Below are 22,104 nucleotides of genomic sequence, written 5' to 3' on the forward strand. Positions count from 1 at the left end.
ATAACAACATGGGCAACAGCTTTTGTATTCCCACTCCCCACTGATAGCTGGTGTGTGGTGAGCATACCAGCACACTATGGCTGCCTTCGCATCATCCAGGTGGGTGCTGCACATTGGTGGTGGAGTTGAGTCCCCTTTATCTGTAAAGTGCTTTGAGTGGAGTGTCCAGAAAAGCGCAATATAAGTGTAAACAATTGTTATTGATTTTTTCAGGCCATCATCGCAATGTAGTGAATGTAGTGAAGTAAAAGGTTTGGTTCTAATAAGAAGTCCAACTTTATCACAAATGAAAATGGCAGCTATGATGAAAATGACAACAAAGACAGGGCCTACAGTACTTGATTGTTTTCTGTGTGTGAAGAAGCACTTTGCTGTTGAGTGTAAAGGCAGATGGCTGGCACCACTGACCTGAATATAAAGGGTGCAGATGTTTTCACATGTGCATGATGCCCTTTCTCCTTGTCAAGGATGTGTAATGCATGAGTGAAATGTGTGAAGATGTTCACATGAGCAGAAGCTTCTATCTTGCTCAGTTTGGCAAGTCTTTATTGGGATTTAAATATCTACTGTAGGTTTTGAAAACAGAACCCTTTAATGAATATTTTGCTGGAAGGGAGGGTAGAGGGGGTGGGGGTTGGTGGTAATAAGAATCTGAAATGTTTCAATGAATAAATTAAACGGATTTGCTGGTAGGCTTGAAGTGAATATAGCAGATTAGTTTCTCGTGCTTGTTGAGCACTCAGACTTAGTGTAGTGTGAGGAGGGGGAACACAAAGGGATCAGAGGCACACTGCTTGTGGTGATTTTCCATCTGTACAGCAGAACACTGTAATGCACTTGGCTGGAATCTCGATGTACGCTTCTGCCAGCCTTCTGTATATGCTATAGAAACATAACATGTGTCTTTGCTGGGATAGCTGTTCATCTATTTCCCCCTGTCGCACAGAGGAGTAGGACACGTTTTATCTCTCTTGGCACAATTTCAGCCTTGCTTGCAGATAAATCAATCTTCATTAAAACTAACTGCACGTATCAGTATTATACATTACTGTGAATATTGTGCAAGGGGCTTTAATGATCTTCAAAATAAATAAGCGAGGAGACATTTCTAAAAAAATGTAACAAATTCTGGATTATTAGTAAGGAAAGGAATTGTCTGGGAGCTTTTCAACCTTCAGTCTTTATTGGCACAGCAATGAGTTGTAAATATTGCAAAGAGATGTGCCCCCTGTAGAAATAATTAACAGCTTTATCTATCCACACAGTGGCAAAAGATGCTTTGCTGCCTAAGTTATCTTCCATGTGGCTGAGTAGACACAAAAGTGTGTGATTGTATATTTCAGATAACCCCGGAGTCAGTCTGTGGAAATACAAGTCTGAACGAATCTACAGGAACACAGAGTTTCTCTCTGGAAGTACCAGAGGAGACATCAGTGAAGTAAGAACAAAATATACAATTTTTATATAGTTACCTGCTCTGATATTTGTGTTCTTGTTCTTAATTGATATCCTATGTGCACTCTTTAGAATATCTTATGCAGTAGTTTTTCTTCCAAAACTTTTTCTTTAAAACAGCTAGTGCTTGTATCAGATTTGATTAATTATGCAGAAATATTAATCTAAATTGCTAGCCTAATTCCACGTTAGTCTCTGCATTTGAAAGACATATTTAATTCTTCTGTTTGATTTTCAAAAACATCTTAAACTTTTTTTGCCACTTCTACCCAATTCAGAGTATAATATTTGATAGGTATTAAATGACGGAATAAAGAAGTTTAAAGATAATATTTTTAAGAAATAAATTAGAAATAATGAAATGCAAATGAGACAAAATAAGCCACGTTCACTCAGTAAATGATGCTACACAAAGATTGTTAAAAGAAACAATTAACATCTAATTGCCGAAGCCACTCACTTAACTAAGTTGTCTGTCAAGCATTTTGAAATCTTTCTGGTATTGGCTGACATTTAATGAACGTGAAATTAATCAGTAATCATTTGTCCTATCTTATGCAAATGAAGTGCTATTCTGGTGCTCTCAAATGAGTGTTGACACAAATTTGCAATGCTTTGACTTCTCCAAGTTCAAAGAGCCACATGGCGTGGTTCCTGGTTTGCATGCTAATAAAAACTATTGCCGTAACATTTGGCAACAAGCTCAGTATAATTAAACAAGGCTTATTGTAAATGTAGCAGAAGCATTTTCAAATGGCAAAAAATAGAAAAGGTTTAGAAAAATATTGCAGTAATTGATTAATCATGGCAGTCCAAAATGAGCTAACAGATGAAGAACAAAAATAGTCAGAATAAGAGGTATCAAGATATTATTAAAATGGGAACGACAGTATAGACTAAGCCTCCAGAATAACTACATTTTCTTTTCATGTGATATTTTTACCTATATATCGTTTTGATGAATTGTACATTTGATTCTTATTGACTGTAATTTCTAGGATTAAAGTGAATATAACAGGATTCCCCACCCTGTGGAAAGTCAGCGAGCATGGATTCAAGGAGTCCTCTGTTTCTGAAGGGAGAAACATTCCTTTTCTTCAAGCTGTGGATGGTCTGGTACTGTCTGAAGATGCACTACCCCCAGGAAGCAATTACTTCATTGGTAAGCGATGATCAGGCTCTCCTGTTAAACAGATGGGTGTTTTTGGTAAAGTATGCTAATATGTCTTAGCCTAGAGGTGAGACAGACATACAGTACTTATCTTTTACTATCTGGCATACATTATACACAGAAGGCATTTAAAAAAAACTGAAAGATGTATGTTTTAAATGTATTTGGGTAATTCGAGGGAGTTTGTTCAGACACACTGTCTAGGAGTGTTCAGTTACACATTTACACAAATCTGCCTTAGTCCAGCTGTGTATAAAATGAACATACTTATTAACTGCATCTGCTCTAGCAAACCAAGCTGTAGGCCAAATCTGTGCTTTAAAGGCCATTAATAATAAGATTAACTATAAATATATAACTATAAATACATCGGGAATTCTGAAATTCATTTGGACTTTTTACTTTATTTGAGGACTTGTACTGAGAGGCATTAAAATGGAAAAGGTTGGCTTAAATTATTAATAAACTCATTAAAAATAAAGATGAATTAATATAACCATTAATGCATTTTAGAATGCAAGAAACTGTAATATTGGGGATAGACTTTCAGCCCATCGGTGCTTACCCTTTCCCTCTGCCCGAAGAAATACTATCAAGCCTACATTTGGAAGAGCCGTGTTCTGGTAAATCTGTTCCCTGTATTATTCTGAGTAATGAGTAATTCTCTTTTACATCCGAGGCAAACATAAAAAATAAACACACTTTTGATTTTCGGTCACGGTTGTTACTCTGAAGTGCACTACCAGCACAAGAAAGCTTTGTACAAACAGATGAAGTGAGAAGCATGATCACTGTTACTTCACTGAACATACTGAAATGGCCCAAAGGAGAGGAGGCCATTCGACCCATCTAGCCTACAGGATCTGGCCTATCTGGTTTCTAGTAGCTAATTGATCTGAGGATCGCATTCAAACAGTCCCTGGAAGAAGCCAGGGTATCAGCCTCAACAACACGGCTTTTTTTCAGATTCCCACCACCCTTTATGTAAAGAAATACCTAAGTTATCAGTTTAAGAGACACTTCGCCTTAACTTGTGCTTGTGTAACCTGGCTCGTACTTCAGTGTTTATTCTGAGGAGTTGGGATTATTCTGGGTTGAATTTCTCTGTGCCTTTGAGTATTTTGAATACCTGAATCGGGTTGCTTCATAACATTGAGTTCTTTCAGTCTGCCAGAGTAGAACATTCCTTTAAGCTCCAGATATTGTCACCATTCTTTGGAATGGCTTCAGAGCAGAAAAATATTTTTTGGAACATAGTTACCACAATTGTATTGTTACCACAATTGTTAAGGCAGAAATACATCGGGTAAAATTAACATGACAACCCTTGATGTTAATTATACAACTTAACGTTCTGTTTGTTTATTGCATTGTAACTACAAATTATCTAGAAGATGATAGTGTTGAGTTAAAATTAACATCTTTTCCAGGGGATGCTTCTTCATCTTAAGTGGTTGTCATCTTATATTTATCTGTTATGGTTCTGCTAGCATCTCATAACAGTCTGTAGTTTGTACTCATCGGCTATGCCTTTTGTCTTGAATTTTATTTAAATCTTTTACAATTTCCTTTCTAGGCCCTACAGTGTTTGCTTATCCTCTTGGTTTGGTATGGTTTGTGAACTTGACTTGTTTACTTACTATACCAGAACCTGATAACTGACTTAAATTAATAATGGTCCTAATACAGTTGCCTGTGGTACACGCCTTATTACATTTATTCCAGTTTGGGCTTTTGACTAATGTGTACTTTCTTTTTTAACTAATACCTGGTTCTTAATCCAAGTGCATTTATTAAAGCCTACTTCATATAACTTCTGCCAATAACCAGTTATTCATCTATAGAAGGTGTAATCTTACTTATTTGCAATGGCCTTGAGAATGCTTCAACAAACAAATCTTTAAATCTTTCATTGTTCATTTCCAGCATATCATAAAGAATTTGTATTCTTACTGTGTAAGTATGTCTTAGCCTTTAGTGTGTCTTTTCTTACAAAAGGAGAGAAAAAGCAAAATGGTTCTATGTTTTAAAAAAAACACAGGAAGCCCAGGCGGAATAAATTTAAAGTCCATCATGCATTAAACTTCACAAAATGTCTTTAAATTCTGTATAAATCCATGCAATCATCCTTTCCAAGACATTTTCCTTAATGCACTCAGAATGCTTTGAGTGGACGCACTCTGATGGCTTTTAGTAAATCCATGATCAATGGACCTGCACAGATGAGCTGCTAAGTTTAGGTAGCCTGGTACTCCCAGGTGGAATCAGCTAAGTGTAACACCTGGTGCTTCCCTTTGCTATGAAAACCTATAACTCATTGTAATCACAGTTATAGCATTATTCACTACCCTACTCATGCCCCTGCTTTCAACTAAGGAATATTCGTGAAGGCTGCTCTGTAAATGTGAGACTGATTTCTGTGATCTCATCAGGTAATAGATTATCAGTAATAATACTGTAATTGGTTTTTGTCTTTGCTTTAGGTTTTGTCAGGCTTCTTTTTAGTTGCTGATAGATAATACTTTATTTATCCCGTAGGGAAATTGATGTGTTACAGCATTCCAGCCCAAGACAAGCAAAACAGACATCAGAATAGTTATAAAACAAAAGACAAACAAGATAAATAAAAATAAATACATAGGTGTGTGCAAAATGTGCCGATCATAGTCACTGTAAAAACAATAAAATATGTGCAAAATGTGCATAGGTTTATACAGACTGATTGTCCAAAAAGTACAATGGAGTAAACATGCTGTCCATAGAGGAGCAAATGAAGGGCTAAAAGTCCTAGCCAAGGGCATCGTTATACACCCTGACAGCCGCCGGGAGGAAAGACCTGCGGAAACGTTCCCTTGAACACCGTAGCTGGAGCAGTCTATTGCTAAATGTGCTCCGCTGCCCAGTAACAGTCCCATGAAGCGGATGAGAGGTGTTGTTCATGATGGCTGTGAGCTTGGTCAGCATTCTCCTCTCAGCCACCACCTCCATGGGGTCAAGGCTCATCCCCAGCACAGTGCCAGCCTTCTTGAGGAGTTTATTGAGCCTATTTGCATCTTTTGTCATGATGCTGCTGCCCCAGCACACCACAGCGTAGAAGATGGCCGCTGCCACCACTGATTCATAAAAAATGTGTAGTAGTGTTCCACACACACCAAAGGACCTGAGTCTCCTATGAAAATAGAGTTGGCTCTGACCCTTCTTGTACAGGGCATAAGTGTTACCAGACCACTCCAGCTTCTCATCCAGGTGTACCCCTAAGTACCTGCAGGAATGTAAGCCCTCTATGTCCTCACCCTGGATGGAAACAGGGTTCAGCGGAGGCTTATTCCTTTGAAAGTCAAAGATCATTTCTTTGGTCTTGCTGGTGTTAAGCTGGAGATGGTTAAGATGACACCACTCCACAAAATTGGTAATCAAGCTCCTATATTCCTCTTCCCTCCCCTCTCTAATACACCCCACAATTGCAGAGTAATCTGAAAACTTCTGCAGATGACATGTCTCAGAGTTGTACCTGAAGTCAGAGGTGTAAAAGGTGAACAGGAATGGAGCAAGGACAGTCCCCTGTGGAGCCCCAGTACTGCTAACAACCTGTTCGGACACACAGCTCTGTAGCCGTACATACTGTGGCCTGCAGGTCAGATAGTCTATAATCCAGGACAGCAGGGGAGTGTCCACCTGCGCCGCCCTTAGCTTATCTCTCAGTAAAGGTGGATGGATGGTGTTAAAGGCACTGGAGAAGTCAAAGAACATAACTCTCACAATGCTCCCCGTCTTCTCCAGGTGAGAGTTAGCTCTGTGTAGCAGATAGATGATGTGTTGGCCTTTTGAAATTAACATTAATTGGCTTTTTGATTTTTTTCCATACATACAGTAGAGAAATGTGCAATTTAGAAATTATTTCATGCTCATATTTTATGTCTTTTTTTCCCTTTTCATGATCTGCAAATGGCTGTCTAAAAATTTTTTTGGAACCTATCATAAGGAGTTTGAACAAATCAATAATTGGGCTCAATTGACACGTAGCACATAGACACGCTGAGCTTGATACATTTACTGGATACATTTACAATGATTGAGCACGCCCTCATCCTTCTTAATTATTGAAGATTCATTTTAAACACGATTTGCATGTTGAAAAATATATAGCAGTTATAGCAAGAGTATAAATATGCGATAAAAGTAAAACAAGTTAAATATACATCTGTTTATTACATATTCTTGTACTATCAAATGCAGGGCATTGGTTTGACGTATTATACTGTGCGTATGGGCCATCTGAAAGAATTGCCATAGTGCAGACCTTACGCAATAATCAACAGCAGGGAAGCTATGAGCAATGCAGTTCAAACTTCTGAAGAAAATAATTAGAATATGTGGGCAGGAAAAATGAACTGTTTTTTTCTCTTGTTTGCAGTCCAGCAGTGATGGCAAATACAAGCAAACAGTACAGTATGTCTTTGCTGAATCACACTTTTACCTTTTTTGGGTAGTCCCTAATTCTGATAATTGACAGGAGTGACTCTCTGGAGTGGTATTATAGGGACACACCTTTTACTAGTTGTCCCACACATACTGCTTTAATTATGAGAGTAGCATTTGCTAAAAAAGGGAACATTGATCAGCAAAGTCGGCACTCTACTATAATTAATGCAGCTTTCTATTCATTAATTAATTTAGTTTTAATGTTTATTAAGCTATTCTCATTTATCAACAACTTCTTCTTTCAAATGTATGGAGCACTGATGTGTCCTAGCAAGTGATAGAGTCCAGGTGAATTAACAGAGTCTGTACAGGAGGTAGTAACATTGATATCTACAGTATGTACTGAAGGTACAGGGTATAGTAAACTTTGACCCAGTCTCTAAAAATCTCCTATTTTATCCTAGAATCATTTTTCTGAATTGCTGGCATAAGTTCTTGCTCAAAAAACATCATTGATATAATTCAGAAACTAAGTATAGACTGTATTTACTAAGTTAAATTAATTTTCAGATAGCATTGATTTGAATGAAGAATGCCTGCACATTTGTGTGAATCTACTGTATCTTTGTTTGAGTTAAACAGACCTACATAAAATACAACATTTAACCCAATTCAAAGGAAAGATTGTGACTGAGTATCAAAAGCTTGTATGTCTGAATTTAGAATCCATGGTGTGAAATAATTTTAACGTCATGGTTCTGGCCTGGGGCTTTTGAAGGCCAAGTAGGTTATCCTGAGCCAGGTTTGCTCACCATGCAGAAGTATTATTTCTGCCTTTAGTGTGAAAAGAGGGCAGTTACTAAATGACAGGCTGATTCTGCATCTAATGGTTGTATTGTTAGTTTCAGAACATGAAAGCAATAAAAGGAAAAAAGGAATATTTTGAGCATTTCCTGATCTTTAGGTTTGACGGCTATGTGCTTAGGAAGAATAAGACTGAAGAAATAAGAACATCTAGTAGCTGACAGGCAGATTTTATTGCTTAGATTGTAAAGATTTTGTTGTTTAGATTGTAAAGTACAAAGAATGGTAAGAATTTGATGGGAAAAACTAAGAGCAATTGTTTGAGTGTGCTTATGATGTTTTTCTGAATAAATATTTCTTGTGAAAAACTACAGAAGTCCACCTGGTAGGCAGATTTTTTTAAGGTGATTTCTCTTATTCTTTACACACCTGGTAATTTGCATACAAAGGTATAATCATTCTAAAACTTTTTCTGCATTTCCCACATATGTGTGAGCAGGTGATTTATGATATTTGTCTTTGTCCTTATTCTATTCCACCCAAAAGTTAAAGGATAATAACTGATAACAAAGGAGATAGAGAAAATGGGACATGTTGGACATTCACACACTTCAAAAAGCACATTGTCAGGACTTATTTCTGGGCGTGTGAAAGAAAGGAATTTTGTGGAGAGTTTAAAATCTTTATAAGGTATTTTTGAACTCTTGAACTCAATAACATGGAAAGAAGTACCTTCCTGCACAGGTACAGGCACTTTTCTAGAGGTGTAGATTGAAAACACAAACCAGCCAACAACTGCAGCATTTCTATAATATGTCATACTTTGTGAAGGATCCCAATTAATGTCTACAATATTGAAAAATCTTCTCAAAACATATACTATTATGCTGAATTTATATTATTATTTTATATATACATTCATATATATGTTAATATATATATATAAGATACCTGCAATAATACATTCTACAGATTATGCACAAAACTAGCAATTTATTCTGGATGTAAGCATCTTCTCAAAATTCTGGGAGCATAAGAAAGGTTTTCCCATGAGAACAGATCATTTTCTGTCCAGTAAACTGTCAAATAGTGCAATATACTCTAAAGTGTTGAGTACAACAAAATACATGTATTAATCAGTTACTTCCTTCTAATCCTCAATAGTGTGTTGTTTAATCTGCAATATTTATTTTTTTCAAGACTGGTACCACCAACACGTGTACAGTACAGTACATCTAAGATGCTATGGATGGCCATGCCAGTCAGAACTGAATGTGAAACAGTTGCACTCCAAATTAGGTTTACAAGCTTTCGCAGCTTTCTGCTGTGAGGGCATTCAGGATTTTTCCTCTTATGAATGTACAAATGCTCAGTGCTTCAGGAAATAATGTTTATTTTATAAGATTTGGTGGCATTTAAAATGCTCTCACTGCTGTTACATTATGTACAGAAGAATAAAAATGGCAATGCTTTTCTGGAAGTAAGTCATAGAAAACAGTTCCTTCTTACCGAACAAGTGACATTGAATAACATGTGTTGTGGTGTTTTTAATATATCTTTAGCCTTGCTCATACATGCTGGATATGAAATAGATGTTGTGTAATGCTGTGGTATTTATAGCTCTCCTTGAGTCAGGACATTGGAATAATGTGATGACTCTCCCTTGACCATTTCATTTTCTTTTGTAGCCAGCTCTCTCCAGAATTTAATGGAAAATAGTAAATTATATTGTTCATGAAGCTTTCAGTAGTCATTGTTTATGGTTTCTAGTTTATGACTTTATGGCTGTCATCTCAGATTGTAACCTCTATGCTGGTAATTTGCATGCATCAATTTATACCCAGAAATAAATAATTTAAATTTTAAACAAATAACTTTTGTTAATTTATTAAATTTATTCTCAAGTAATAAAGGCAACAAAATGGCAATATCATGCCATCATGCCTACAACTCTTGAAACTCCAACTACTCTACAGCCTCTGATGTGGTTTTTATATTATATTTGACACATACATATATTTGACACAAGCACATAGTAAGTGATTCTGTGCGGTTCCAGAACTTTTTGCAAGATTGTGTATTTTGGTGCCCAAAGCAGTAACGCCCGTGATCGTATTGCATTTGTCATCAAGTAGAGCATTTCTGCCATCCTGTTCGCGGATATGGAACAGTGGATGTTGACTGCACGTTTTCTTCCAGGATTTCTGAATGAGTCTGGGAAGTCGGTGGTGACCCTCCGTCTCCATTTGAACGTCAAAGTCAGCAACTGTGTGGAACCTGGGAGCAGTTTTAATGACCCTCAGTGTTCAGGCAAGGGAAAGTGCATCACACAGCCCACAAAGGTAAGAGTACCCAGATCGCAAGCACAAATGGAATAACAGCTAGGAACTTTGACTCCACATTTAGGTGGCCGCATCAACAGCAGTCGGTTGTCCTTAATCGACACATAAATGTCCAATGTATTGTCATACGAAATTGCAGCACTGTTTTTAAGAGTGAAAAGGAATGACCAATCCCCCATTAATTTCTGTGGATCCTCTTAATGTGAAAATATTTAACAGAATAGAAAGATTCTGGAGGAAAGAAAGATGACGGTTTGTTTTATAATGTACAGTAGTATGATCAGTGTTTTACTACCCACAGACATTGACATGTACCACAGAAACCGAGAGAAATTTAAAAAGCAATACTGTGCTATTTAAAAACAGCAGGTAATGCTGGTTACATATTACCAGTGTCAAGCTGGTACAAAGCTGTTTGTATATCTTAATTATTATGGAAAGGCAAAGAGAGTGAATAAGGATTCCAACTGGAGATTGCTCCGCACATTCAAAAATGTTATAATACAGCATTTGTAAGAACAGTGAATCCAGGATTCTTTACACTTTCAAAATAAATCAAAGTCAAACATTCTAAAGCTACCAATGATGACATGAACATGTTCAAATTCCTTTACGTAGAGGTTAATATTGTTGCAGTGCTCCTAGGAAAACAAACATACAGTACTATTACACTGCACAAGAAATTGTACTTATATATTTTAAAAAAGATACTTACAATTATAAATTCTACAGATTATGCACAAAACTAGCAATATATTCTGGAGGTAAGCAGCCTGGATATTGATTCACTGCATACCTACTTGCAGCATTGTATAAAATGATGAGGTCTGCAGAAAAATAGTGTAGAATAAAAACATTCAAAGCAATAAATCTATGTTTTCAGAAATATTCACAAGGTAATACCTAAATCTATAGAGCTTTTCTCCATAGATTTTTCAAGTCCAACACATACGAGTATGACCTATAATATTCAGTTAGTTGGATTCAAAATCTCAATGAAAATACGCACAGGTATATTTGCTGTGATACACAGCATATACAGCAGTAGGATGGATTTAGAGGCTTTAGTCCATAGTCCAAAAACTCTTTCTCATTTTGTATGCGGTAGTTTTTAAAATGTGTTTTATTTGCAGTATCATTATGAAAGGTGGGATAAAATGTGCTTGCTCTCTTCACTGTTTAAAAGTTTCAGCAAAGAGCTGTGAGGTAGCCTGGCTTGCACAGTAACACTCCTGCCAGCTCTGCTGTGCTACATTCTGTCACCAGAAGAAAGATTAATCGACTGCATTGGAGGTTATGTGTTTATACTGTATATTGTTTGTACAAATTGGTTTAATGCCTTTGTCTGATCTAATATATCTTGTTTAAAATAAATCTGCTTTCATCAACGCATTTTTTTAGTCTGTCCTGGTGAGAATCACAGCAGAAACTCACTTTTAGTTGCATAATCTTTCCTCACGCTCAGAGAAATAGCTGGTTATTATTATTGGGGTCCTGCAAACATAATTAATAATACCTGAAAGAGTTTTTTTTTCTGGCCTGTGGGGTGCTTCATACTGTATGACAGTGTTAAACTACAGTATAAACATTTTTTTCTTTGCTTTCAATGTTTCAGACTGCCTTCTACTGTGACTGTGAACAAGCGTATTCTGGAATCTTCTGCGAAGAGTTTGATGCCTGTTACGAGAATCTGTGTGAAAATAATGGATCCTGCATTGATCTGAGGCAAGGAGCAGATGGGAGAAACTTCACTTGCACCTGCCAACCAGGTGTGTAACAGAGTGCAGAGAGAGAGCTTTATTCTGAACATTTTCTTCTCTGTATCATATTGGTATGTAACTAGGCTCTGGATTGATCAATCTGCAAGGTCCGCTGCAAGTTCAGCTACAGTACAAGCTCAGCTTCAATAGAGCTGCGATCTGCGATTGTTGAATGTAGTAGCACAGTGATGTCTTAACTTCGTCCAGAAAGGAATCAGTTTAGACAGCTAATAATACTGCGAAAGATTTAGATGCTGTATCGGTGAAACACAAGTGAGACAACACGGCAGGAGTGAATGAAGGCTTTAAGATGCTGATGATGACACCCCAACTCTGTAGATCTCTGCACCTCTCAAAAATCTCTCCTTTAAGGTTCAATATTATAATTGTTTTGAATCAAAATTGTGTAGCTATTTTATATCCTCCTCATTCTTCATTGCCAACATTTTGTTTTTTTCTTAAATGCTTTTTACCAGAGCAGCTTACAAGGGTTACGTTTACCAATTCCTTTACCTACCGTACACATTTTGGTAACCATTTATACAGCTGGCTTCGCTGCAGCAATTCTGCAATATAATCTTATTCAAGGGTACAGTAGCAGAGTCACCATCTGGGACTGAACCCACAATCCTAGAATAAGGTAGGTCAGTCTCTTTTCCAGCCATACAGGCCCACGGATAACAGGGAGCAAGGGCAACCATTTTTCTTGACCATCCGACACTGGAAGTGGAGGTGATGTATGTCGGCATCACACTCCGGTCAGCCTATTACCCCCAGGAGGATTAACCCTCAGTATTTGTTTGGAAAGCAGGCTGAGTGGACCTGGGATCCATCTGGAAGGAATTAGAGCAAGCTACATTGCTTGCCCCTACCTGGGATTGAGTTTCAGAACCTTGCACACTGCATCCCACACACTTTTCATGGGAAGATGTTACATGAGACATGCCCATTGCCAGTTGCAATTTGCCTTAGCTCTTCACTATGTAGCACACTTTAAGCCCCACAGTGCCTTGCAGAAGAGTTAGCAGGAGTTAGCTAGTAGTTTGCAAAGTGTTCCATTTCACTAGGAATAACCTCAACTAAGAATTAAGGTTAGGTCCCCATGCGCAGTGAGGAGTGACCAAGGGACAGCTGCAAAGGTGGAGATGGGGTGGAGGTGGAAAAGACAAATGCGAGGGAGAGAAGGAGTTTCTACATAGTATTTACCTTGAGTTAGTTTCCTAGTTGTGAGGAAATGATGTTAGAAATGATAAGGAATTAGTGGAGATTGATGTTATACACTACAGGCTATAGGGCTCAACCAGCGCTCTTAGCAAGTGACTTTCTGGTTAAACCACTGGACAGTTTTATTATACCTATAATAAGAAAGGTACACTAATTTATTTTATCATGTCTCCTATATTGAGTTCACAAATTCCTGAAGTTATTTTGACAAGGACCATTTGGGTTACTCAAGTGGTACAAGTGCTATCAAAATGAAACTGGTGCAAGGTGATGAACTGGTTTGCATTCGTCTCTAAACGCCTGGAAAGCCTCTGACCCTGTGATGAAGCCGCACTCATGCTGGGCTGTGTGACTGCAGACCCTCGTGTGCAAGACTAATGCTGGAAGGAGAGGCCTTTCCCTAGGGGTGGAAGAGCACGTGTATCATTTTTTTTTTTGCTGGAGTGCAGCTGGATATTTTTATTTACATTGAGAAATATAGAAATGTTCTTTGCAGACATTAATCGTGGTTATTTTCATTCCAGACATTCATCTAGTGGCTAATATTAAACTCAAATTACATTATACAGCAGTGATTTAATTTCCACTGTTACAATAAAAGAAAAAGGAGGTCAGAATGTATTATAACTGTGAAGCTGACAGTCGTGAAATATGTGTTGATAAACTTTAAAGTATGGGTATTTGTATCATTTTAGGCATTAATTCTCATAGTAAAATTTTGCGTAGCCTCTTTTTTCCTGATCAGTAACATTACCACAACAAATGAACCTTGGATTTACTATTGGCGTGTTAATCAATCAAGACAAATTTAGACAACTAGAATGGCATCTCATTCAAAGCAAGCACTGGGATTAATCAGCCTTCTCTTCGGTGCTGATGACCGACTCCAGTATGACAAAGTGCTTGTAAGAATGACTTGAAAGGCTTCATCATTTATAACTGATATCCAAGAATCGAATCACTAAATAACTAGGTAATCTGAGTGGTGTGGTTTCCTGCTTGGTGTTGTGTATCTTGCGTGATCACTCTTCATTAACATTTGTGACAAACACTCAGCACAGTTCAGGCTAACATACAGTATCTCAGATGCAGAGAAGGGTGTTGTGTGAAGCTGTTCTGAAAGGGAGATATTAAGGGCAAATTTTAGTTGTATTTTGTAATGTTGAATGCAACAAATTTTAGCACCTGTATTCTTCTGGTAAATCCTGCAATTTTACCCATTGCTGTCATTTCAACAAGTCTAAACATGTGACCTGATGGTTTGATTGAAGAAGACTGGACTGTTATTCTCTAATTTCTTTTCAAATCGTATCAGAAATCTGGTCTGTACTGTATTCTTCTTAAGTGATGACAGTGATCAAAGCTGATATGTTTCTTCACCTAAGGGGATACTTACAGTGCTGGAAGCTGTGATTTTTGTGTTGTTGTTGATGATTCATGAGAATGTGAAAGTGAATAATTTGGGAGCTGGAGGCTTAGCCAGGAGGGACTTCTTGTAATTCGGGGAAACATAATACTGCCATCCTCTGTTTGACAGCTTCTGTTTGTCAAAAAATATAAAAAAAAATATTTTCCTCAGAAATAAATTACAAGGGCATTCTATTAATTCTTCCTGCTGGGAGTGTCCTACTGCTCAAAGACAATGAGAAGAGGAATCACTTGGAATGGCTTCTACTGTAGTTCTTCTTTTTTAGCTCTAATTGTTTTGCACACCCACTGTAGTTATAATAGATGACTTTCTAAAGCACAGAGAATATGTTCTGAGCTGTATATCCAACAGTCACCTTTTCACTTTTTTAAGACTCTTTTCAGCTATTTTGTCTTGCTTTTTCAAGATTCAGAAACCTACATGTACAGTAGTTGACCTTTAATCGAAATGCATGTGTCTTTGTCAGAATTTTGTGCTTAGATTGTTTGTAGATCTACTGCAGGAGCTGCAAAGAAACCCTGATAAAGAACAAGACTGGGCTCACTGATATTAAAGTGTGTCTACATAGAATGGTATGAAACCAGGAAAGTCACAATATGTCTGACTGGTCTCCATTTTTCACATTACACTTCTTAACATGTGTTTGAATAGAAAACAGTGAATAATGAATCTATTATAATATGTGAGGACATTCATTTGTTTAAGAAAGAGGTTTTTTTTATTCTTCCTCCTGGGGACTCTGGGCTCTGAATTTATAACTGCAAGGTTCTACTGTTGTACCATTGAGCACGGTACTACACTTGGATTTGTACTCTTATTGATGGGTACACTCCAGATTCTCCATCGTAAATGAGAATTAATTTTCCAATGATGCATGTGTTTAAATGATAACAAGCAGGAGCAATGAAGACATCAGGGAAGTCTCACTACTCCAACAGCAGCTTGGCATCAGAGGGAAGATAGCAGCAGCTCTTACCAATACTACCACAAGTCCACAGGCACCACAGGAGCTGCCATTGTATGACAAACCAAGGATGACTTACACTGTAGCTGGCTAGGACCTCAAATAACTCCAGGGGCTCTTGGCCAAATGTATGCAACGGGTTGGGGAATCCTAATCACGGACCCAGACCAGATCTGTAGCAGGAGGCTCAACCTGTTTTCTAAAAGTTTTCTTTTGGAACAGAACAAAACTCTGAATTTGCCAATTTTGGTTTTTCTTTTTATACTCCCCGATTTAGAATTGCCAGTTGTTTTCTATTCTGTCTTTCACTGAGTCCTGTGTGCCAGCAAGGCATGCACTTAGATTGTGAATGCTCTGTTCTGAAACGTGCTGTCAGATGAGCGAGCTTCATATTCACACTGTGAGCCTCACCGTGCCTGCAGTAGAGTTAGTGTTGACAAGAGTGATGCAGCTCCCATAGGGATCACTGCTGGCAGCCAGATGACAGCCTGGCCGACTCAAGTCTGTCCTGAGATGCATCTCCAAAACTCCATTCTCAAATGGTGAAGATATAGTGACACATGCAATGGTAATAGAGGGAGCCTTTTGTAATTACTTTTATTATTTCAGTTGTTGAAACAGCCTCCGTTTTGTTGTATGTGCTCCTCCAAGGGCTCATAGGAAACGTTGTGGGAAATAACTTGGGGAGGCGTAATAAACGAGGCCTGTCTAGTCTCAGCTGGGAAGGTCCCAGTGGCTGCAGGCTTTCCAGTGAAGAGAACAGTCTCAGTCGTGTTCTGCATGCTCTGCCTTGTTTTCTCATGGGATTGACAAGGAGTCATATCATATCATATATTTTGTATGCTTCCATATTTTGTTAAAGGAACAGGAAAAGGTTCATTCTATGCTGAAAGGTAAAGAAAAAAACACTTTGTTTCAGCTATATAGCCTTCTTCAGGTGTAATGTTTTTAGTTGCAGATGGAACATAGTATTTTCCTGCACCTCAAAGCTGATTTTAGATTTCACTAGTCTACAAAAAATAAATGTATGCATTAACACAGAAGATTGAGGAATCTCCTTAGAAGATTTTGCCAATTTTTTTGTTTCACTGAATGTGGACAATATTGTATTATTGTCATGAAATTGATATGACAATTCTGAAGTGCACTATGGTGCAAAGCGTCTAAGTTGATTTGCAAATAAGCTGGTAATTCCATGACTACTTAAATAGCAGTAATTTAAGAAAACGATGTTCTCTTTTCTGTGCTTTTTCGCTGATCTTAATTGAGTCTTACACTATATGACTAAATCCCCTTTGTGCAGATGGCATTATGAAAGAGCAAGAGACATCTTAACAATGCAGCAACTCGATGTTCTGTATCACTAATAAGGTCTAATTGATCTGAACGAGTGTGATTGCTGTGAAGTCATTGCATACTGAAACAGCAGTAATTTAATTGTTATTAATTTAATGATGTATCTGATCAGAAGGTTTGTATTAGACATGCCATCTGACTAAGAAGGGAAGTGTTTTAGTGTATTTCAAAGATTTCTTAGTTGCATTCACGATTTACTCAGTACAGTACGGTATGTTACTTAAGATAATGTAGCACCCAAATTAATTATTTAAATAATTCATTTCCCCTGAATTTAGGGATTTCTCTAGGTTCATAAAAGCATACAGAGAGGGTACAAATCGAATTTTTATTTAGTTGTTCCTTATTATAATCACCTGTGTGTACAAATACTAGCCCTATATAATGAAATTATAATCTATAAGAGACTTTCACGTTTAAGTGCATGCAACAATTCATTGATTTCCTCTAAGAATAAGAGCTAAGAAGTGCATTAATCTGTCTTCCAGGGTACACAGGAAAGCGATGTCAGGCTTTAATCGATCACTGTATCTCCCAACCATGCAAGAATGGAGGCACCTGCTCCAGTAGTGTCAGTGGGTACAGCTGTCAATGCCCAGAAGGTAGGCACAAATAATGGCATAGATCTTGGTTGCTTCTGATGGCTTTTGGAAGGGTTATAAAATATGCAGTTATTAGCCATGTACTGTAGAAATTACACCTTAGTATTTTGCATATGTATGCACAAAGAAGTATAAAATGTCTTTACACTACAGGCTTAAATCCCCCTAGAAAGTAGAAATAGTTTGTTCAGGGATGAAGTAAATCCAGGCTAAAAACTGAAAAAGACCAATTTTAAATTACAGAGTTGCTGGCGTGCTCCCTTCAGCACATCACACTGTACTAGAAGTAAAAGCCTTCTCTTTAAAACAACACTTGCCACGGAAGGCTGATATTTGCTAAGGGTATTTTTTTGTGTTAAAGATAAAATCCGTATAGAAATTAACTCATGGGACATGAGGCAATTGTCAAGCCACTTACTTAATAATGCATCTGTGAGTGAATTATTAATTGGATGTAGAAGTGCATGGATGGGGCCATTTAATTTTAATTTGTTGCAGTCTTAAAAAAACAAAGTGTAAAACAATAGGGGGATAACTGTAGTGCACTTTAATTAGTATGTGGACTTCTTCAGGAACAACACTAAATATTTTATGAACTATGTAATGGTCACATTGCAATGGGGAAATAATTCCCAGCCCTACAAAAAAATGCTCAGCTTTGTTTGAAACCTGCTTTCAGAATTAGCAGCTTTAAAAAAAGTGAAAATAAGCATAATTCTGTGCAAATTTGATTCAGTGTAAAAGAGAATTTTAACTCATTCTTGTCAACAGACATTTGAGTAACTAAAAAGCAGTCTCAAATCAAACAATATTTATTCTTTATACTTAATATCAATTGCTTGGTGACAAATGCTGGCTGTGGTATATGGTTATGATCAGAAGGAAGCTTAACTGTTTCCAAAACAAAATAACAAGATAAAAATTGACTAGTAAATAAGCATGCTGCTTGAACTACAGTTTTACAAGGAAAGAACCATCATTCAACATTCAGATTTCAAAAAATTCACCAGAAAGATCTCAAAATTGAATTTCTCAGAAAAAGTATATTTTTTAGCAATTATTAACAGGAAATAAGGCCATTATGTGCTGTTTCAAGTTTTGGAAGTCAAATGCTATACTGCAAAGACAGATTGAATCAAACTATAGTGGTCTGAGAGGTGCGTTTATACCAGTGTACAATTGTTATACTTTGTTGAATAGACAGAGCTTGATTTATAACTATTATATTTTCTGTACTTTTCTATTTGTTTTGTTACTCCCTTGGGTTTCTGTAAAACCTGAAAAAAAAGTTAATTTGGTATCTTTTGTCATCTAAATCTTCACTGCTGTTCCTTTGTGTGAAAGTTATATTCCCCAGAGTGCTTTCTTTCCTATCTCCAACATTACGATTCAGCTGGTTGTACTGTAGCCGTTCTATATTTAGATCAAAGTAGAAAGAAAAAAAAGGGTTTTTGGTTCATTTTCTTTAGGGCCGTTATAAACTCTGATGTCCTTTCTTTTAAGGTGTGTCAGAGCTGGAAATAAGCACAAAGCAGTGACACTCTTGCTCGTGTGGATATCTGTTTTTTTTTGTCTTTGGCAAACCTACAGTATGTACAGTATTGTCCTATACCGGTCAAATCAAAGCTATACTGGATAACTTATTTTCATTGATCGATCTGACATTTTTATTAGAAAGTGAGTTGTTATTCCCATACAAATTTAGTGCTTGTTTATAGACTTGGATTTGTTGGGTAAGATGCCTGAATTAAGGGTACAACAGCATCATCCCCACCTTTCCTCAGGAATCCAGAACACTAACCACTTCGCTGGTTCATCCAGTCCTTCTCAGCAGAGACCTGGAAAAATCGTTAGATTGTGGCTTTTAATGGCACAGGCTTGGGACTCCTGCTATGAGACATTGTGCATGTGTGAGGCAATAATTGGCAATAGCTGACCAAATTCTTCTGGACTACCAGCTCCCAGGAAATGTGAGAAACTATGTGTATTACCATTTCAGGAAGAGAGCCAGTCCTCCCATCACAGCCATTAAGGCCGATGCTTATTAAAATACAGGAATTGTTCAGTGGGGAAGGATGTACATTCCCTGCCAAAAAATGAAGATTTTTAGTTTTTAATGTGTTATTTTATTTTGAAAACCAGAGGTAACATAAATTTATTAAGTCTCTATTCCAGTAATACCTGCCAGACCAAACACACTTATTTTTTTATTAGGCTTTAGTCAGGCACTGCAGGTTCTGGGCAGATCTTTATAGCATTTTAAAAAAAAGCAATTACCCACTGTTGTTCCCTATTTCTGTAAGAACCCCCAGTCAAACGCATATACAGTACACTCTCAGTGACAAGCAGCTGATGTTTTGACTGAGACAGATTTCCATTATCTTAAGTAGCCTAAGCAATTCCGTGATCTCAGGTCTGTTGAAATGTGGTGAATTGGCAGGATCAATCCCACTTGCCTTACCCCCATCACCAGCTCAACCAGAGGTGATGTTGCTAGAATTATGGGATGGGATCAGGCTGCCTAGTACCATGCACACCACACCATTTGTTCTTGCTGCTCAGTCCCAGCACTTGCATTGAGAGGGGGTTCCTAATATTTTGACCAGTGAGTGTATGACATCATGTGAGCAGAACCAGAGGTGATTATTCATTGTTCCCAAATCCTGGAATCAAAGTTACACTTCCCATTGTGACATTATATGTATAAGTTAGGGGACATATTAACTGCCCTCCACCCATCCCTTCAAAAAAAGGCAGTTCATTTATGTAATCTCATTACTTTCCTTATTTAGTCTTAGTAGCAGGACTCCTGGAGGCCATATTATCACCTCAACACCCTCCTGTTTGGCTCTGATTAGGCATCTACAGTGTCACAATCATTTGAAAGTAACTTAAATTATGCACAGTCACAGTCTATCTCGTTTGGCAGACATGCTCAATATGTCAGGTGGCTGCCCCTCATAAAATTGATTCAAGTTAAATAAAAAAGAAAGAAAATCATTCTTATTGTGTGTATTTCATATGCAAAGGCATCTCAGCTAATGGAGTGGCAGTCTCTTGACATTGAAGCACAATTTCAGAATCCCTCAAGGTTTAGCTATCAGCTGCTATGGGTTTTCTATAAAACATTAACTATAGCCAGTTCTACCAAACACACACAATGTGCAAAGAATCTGTGCTGTTTGCAATGAATATTGTAGACTCCTACTTTTTATCCTACTATTTGGTCTGGAAAGCAGAGCGGGGGTATTTCTAGTATCCATATGGCACAGTGAAGCTACAGTACTCTAAAAGGCAGAACACTATCATTTCACTGCAGCTCTCTCTGTAAATTCATTTTCTGTTTGTTTTCTTGGAAGAATGTGCTAGGAGAACAGGCAGAGTCAGAACCAGGTGTGAAACAAAAACCAGTATTAAATGAGAGCTTTGAGGTGTCATAAATGACTTTAATGCGTGCAACAATAGAGGCAGAGGGTGACACAGAGGACGAAAGTGGTTGGGGGGGAGGGGGTATTATCAACAGTGATTTTCATAACAGGTATTTCTGTTCAAATGCCTATCATTTCCAAATACGCCACACTTAAATTGTTAGCTAGAGTTAATTGTAATGTTTTCTGTGTTGATGTTCATAAATATATATACAGTAATTTGCTGGGCTTATGACCCTGCCAACACAAACTCAAATTATAACAGTACTCTTACTTATAAACATCAAGTAGCATGAACCAATAATACATGGAAATTCTTCCATCTGGTTCTTTTAATGGCATGTAACATATACTACACTGTATATCATCAGAATCTGACCTGCTTCATGTTTTCAAGAATGGAGCCTATATAATGGTTCTTGAGTTTTTCTGCAGGTACTGTATTTGACACCATGACCTTACAGTAAATGTTTGTTTTAGTTTCTGGATTATTTTAAACTATGTGTGTTCCACATCTACAGTAGGAGATATTATTACATTTGTTATTATACAGTAACTTGCTTTATTTAGTACTCTTCCGATGTTTGTTTCTCCTTGCGCTGGATAGAAATGTGTAGCTGTGTTTTCTCTGCTGCTGTTCAGGATTCCTGGGCTCAGCCTGTGAGCAGAAGATAGACCCCTGTGCCTCCTCCCCCTGTCAGAACAATGGTAGCTGCTACTCTGATGGACTATCCTACAGCTGTAACTGTGGTCCCGGATACACAGGGCCTACCTGTGCACAACTGATTGACTTCTGTGCCCTCAACCCCTGTGCTCATGGAATCTGCCGCAGTGTTGGGACGAGCTACAAATGCTTGTGCATTCCAGGTAGGTGCTCCCACGCCCTCCGGCAGCCCAGTACCTCAAACTGGCCGCTTGAGGCCGATTCATGAGACCAAGACAGGGTTTCCAGTCGCCGTCTGGGAAAATTATGTCTCAACCAATTATAGCAAAGCAACAGCTGACACTGCCTGCCCAACCACAGTATGATACAGTATGTGCCTATTACCTTGGAGTGCTGGCCAACAATGTACTGTAATAAGAAGATGGTGTAGTAATTAGCCTTCTGAATTGTAGTAAATGTATTAATTATCGTAGTAGATCACAT

General features: G+C 37.7%; 1 protein-coding gene across 2 annotated transcripts in view; it reads left to right on the plus strand.

The window, feature by feature from the left end:
• dner (delta/notch-like EGF repeat containing) overlaps positions 1-22,104 on the plus strand; it is a 71,773-nt gene that overhangs the window by 35,236 nt on the left and 14,433 nt on the right. The window contains exons 3-8 of one of the 2 annotated variants that reach the window (XM_006637826.3): positions 1,344-1,438; positions 2,454-2,617; positions 10,052-10,194; positions 11,810-11,963; positions 17,416-17,529; positions 21,600-21,824. In XM_006637826.3, the coding sequence (XP_006637889.2) occupies positions 1,344-1,438; positions 2,454-2,617; positions 10,052-10,194; positions 11,810-11,963; positions 17,416-17,529; positions 21,600-21,824 (895 nt within the window). The remainder of the gene's footprint in view (positions 1-1,343; positions 1,439-2,453; positions 2,618-10,051; positions 10,195-11,809; positions 11,964-17,415; positions 17,530-21,599; positions 21,825-22,104) is intronic. The other variant, XM_015361234.2, reaches the window with a different exon arrangement.

Source organism: Lepisosteus oculatus, chromosome 13 (genome assembly GCF_040954835.1).
Source record: "Lepisosteus oculatus isolate fLepOcu1 chromosome 13, fLepOcu1.hap2, whole genome shotgun sequence".
NCBI lineage: Eukaryota > Metazoa > Chordata > Actinopteri > Semionotiformes > Lepisosteidae > Lepisosteus > Lepisosteus oculatus.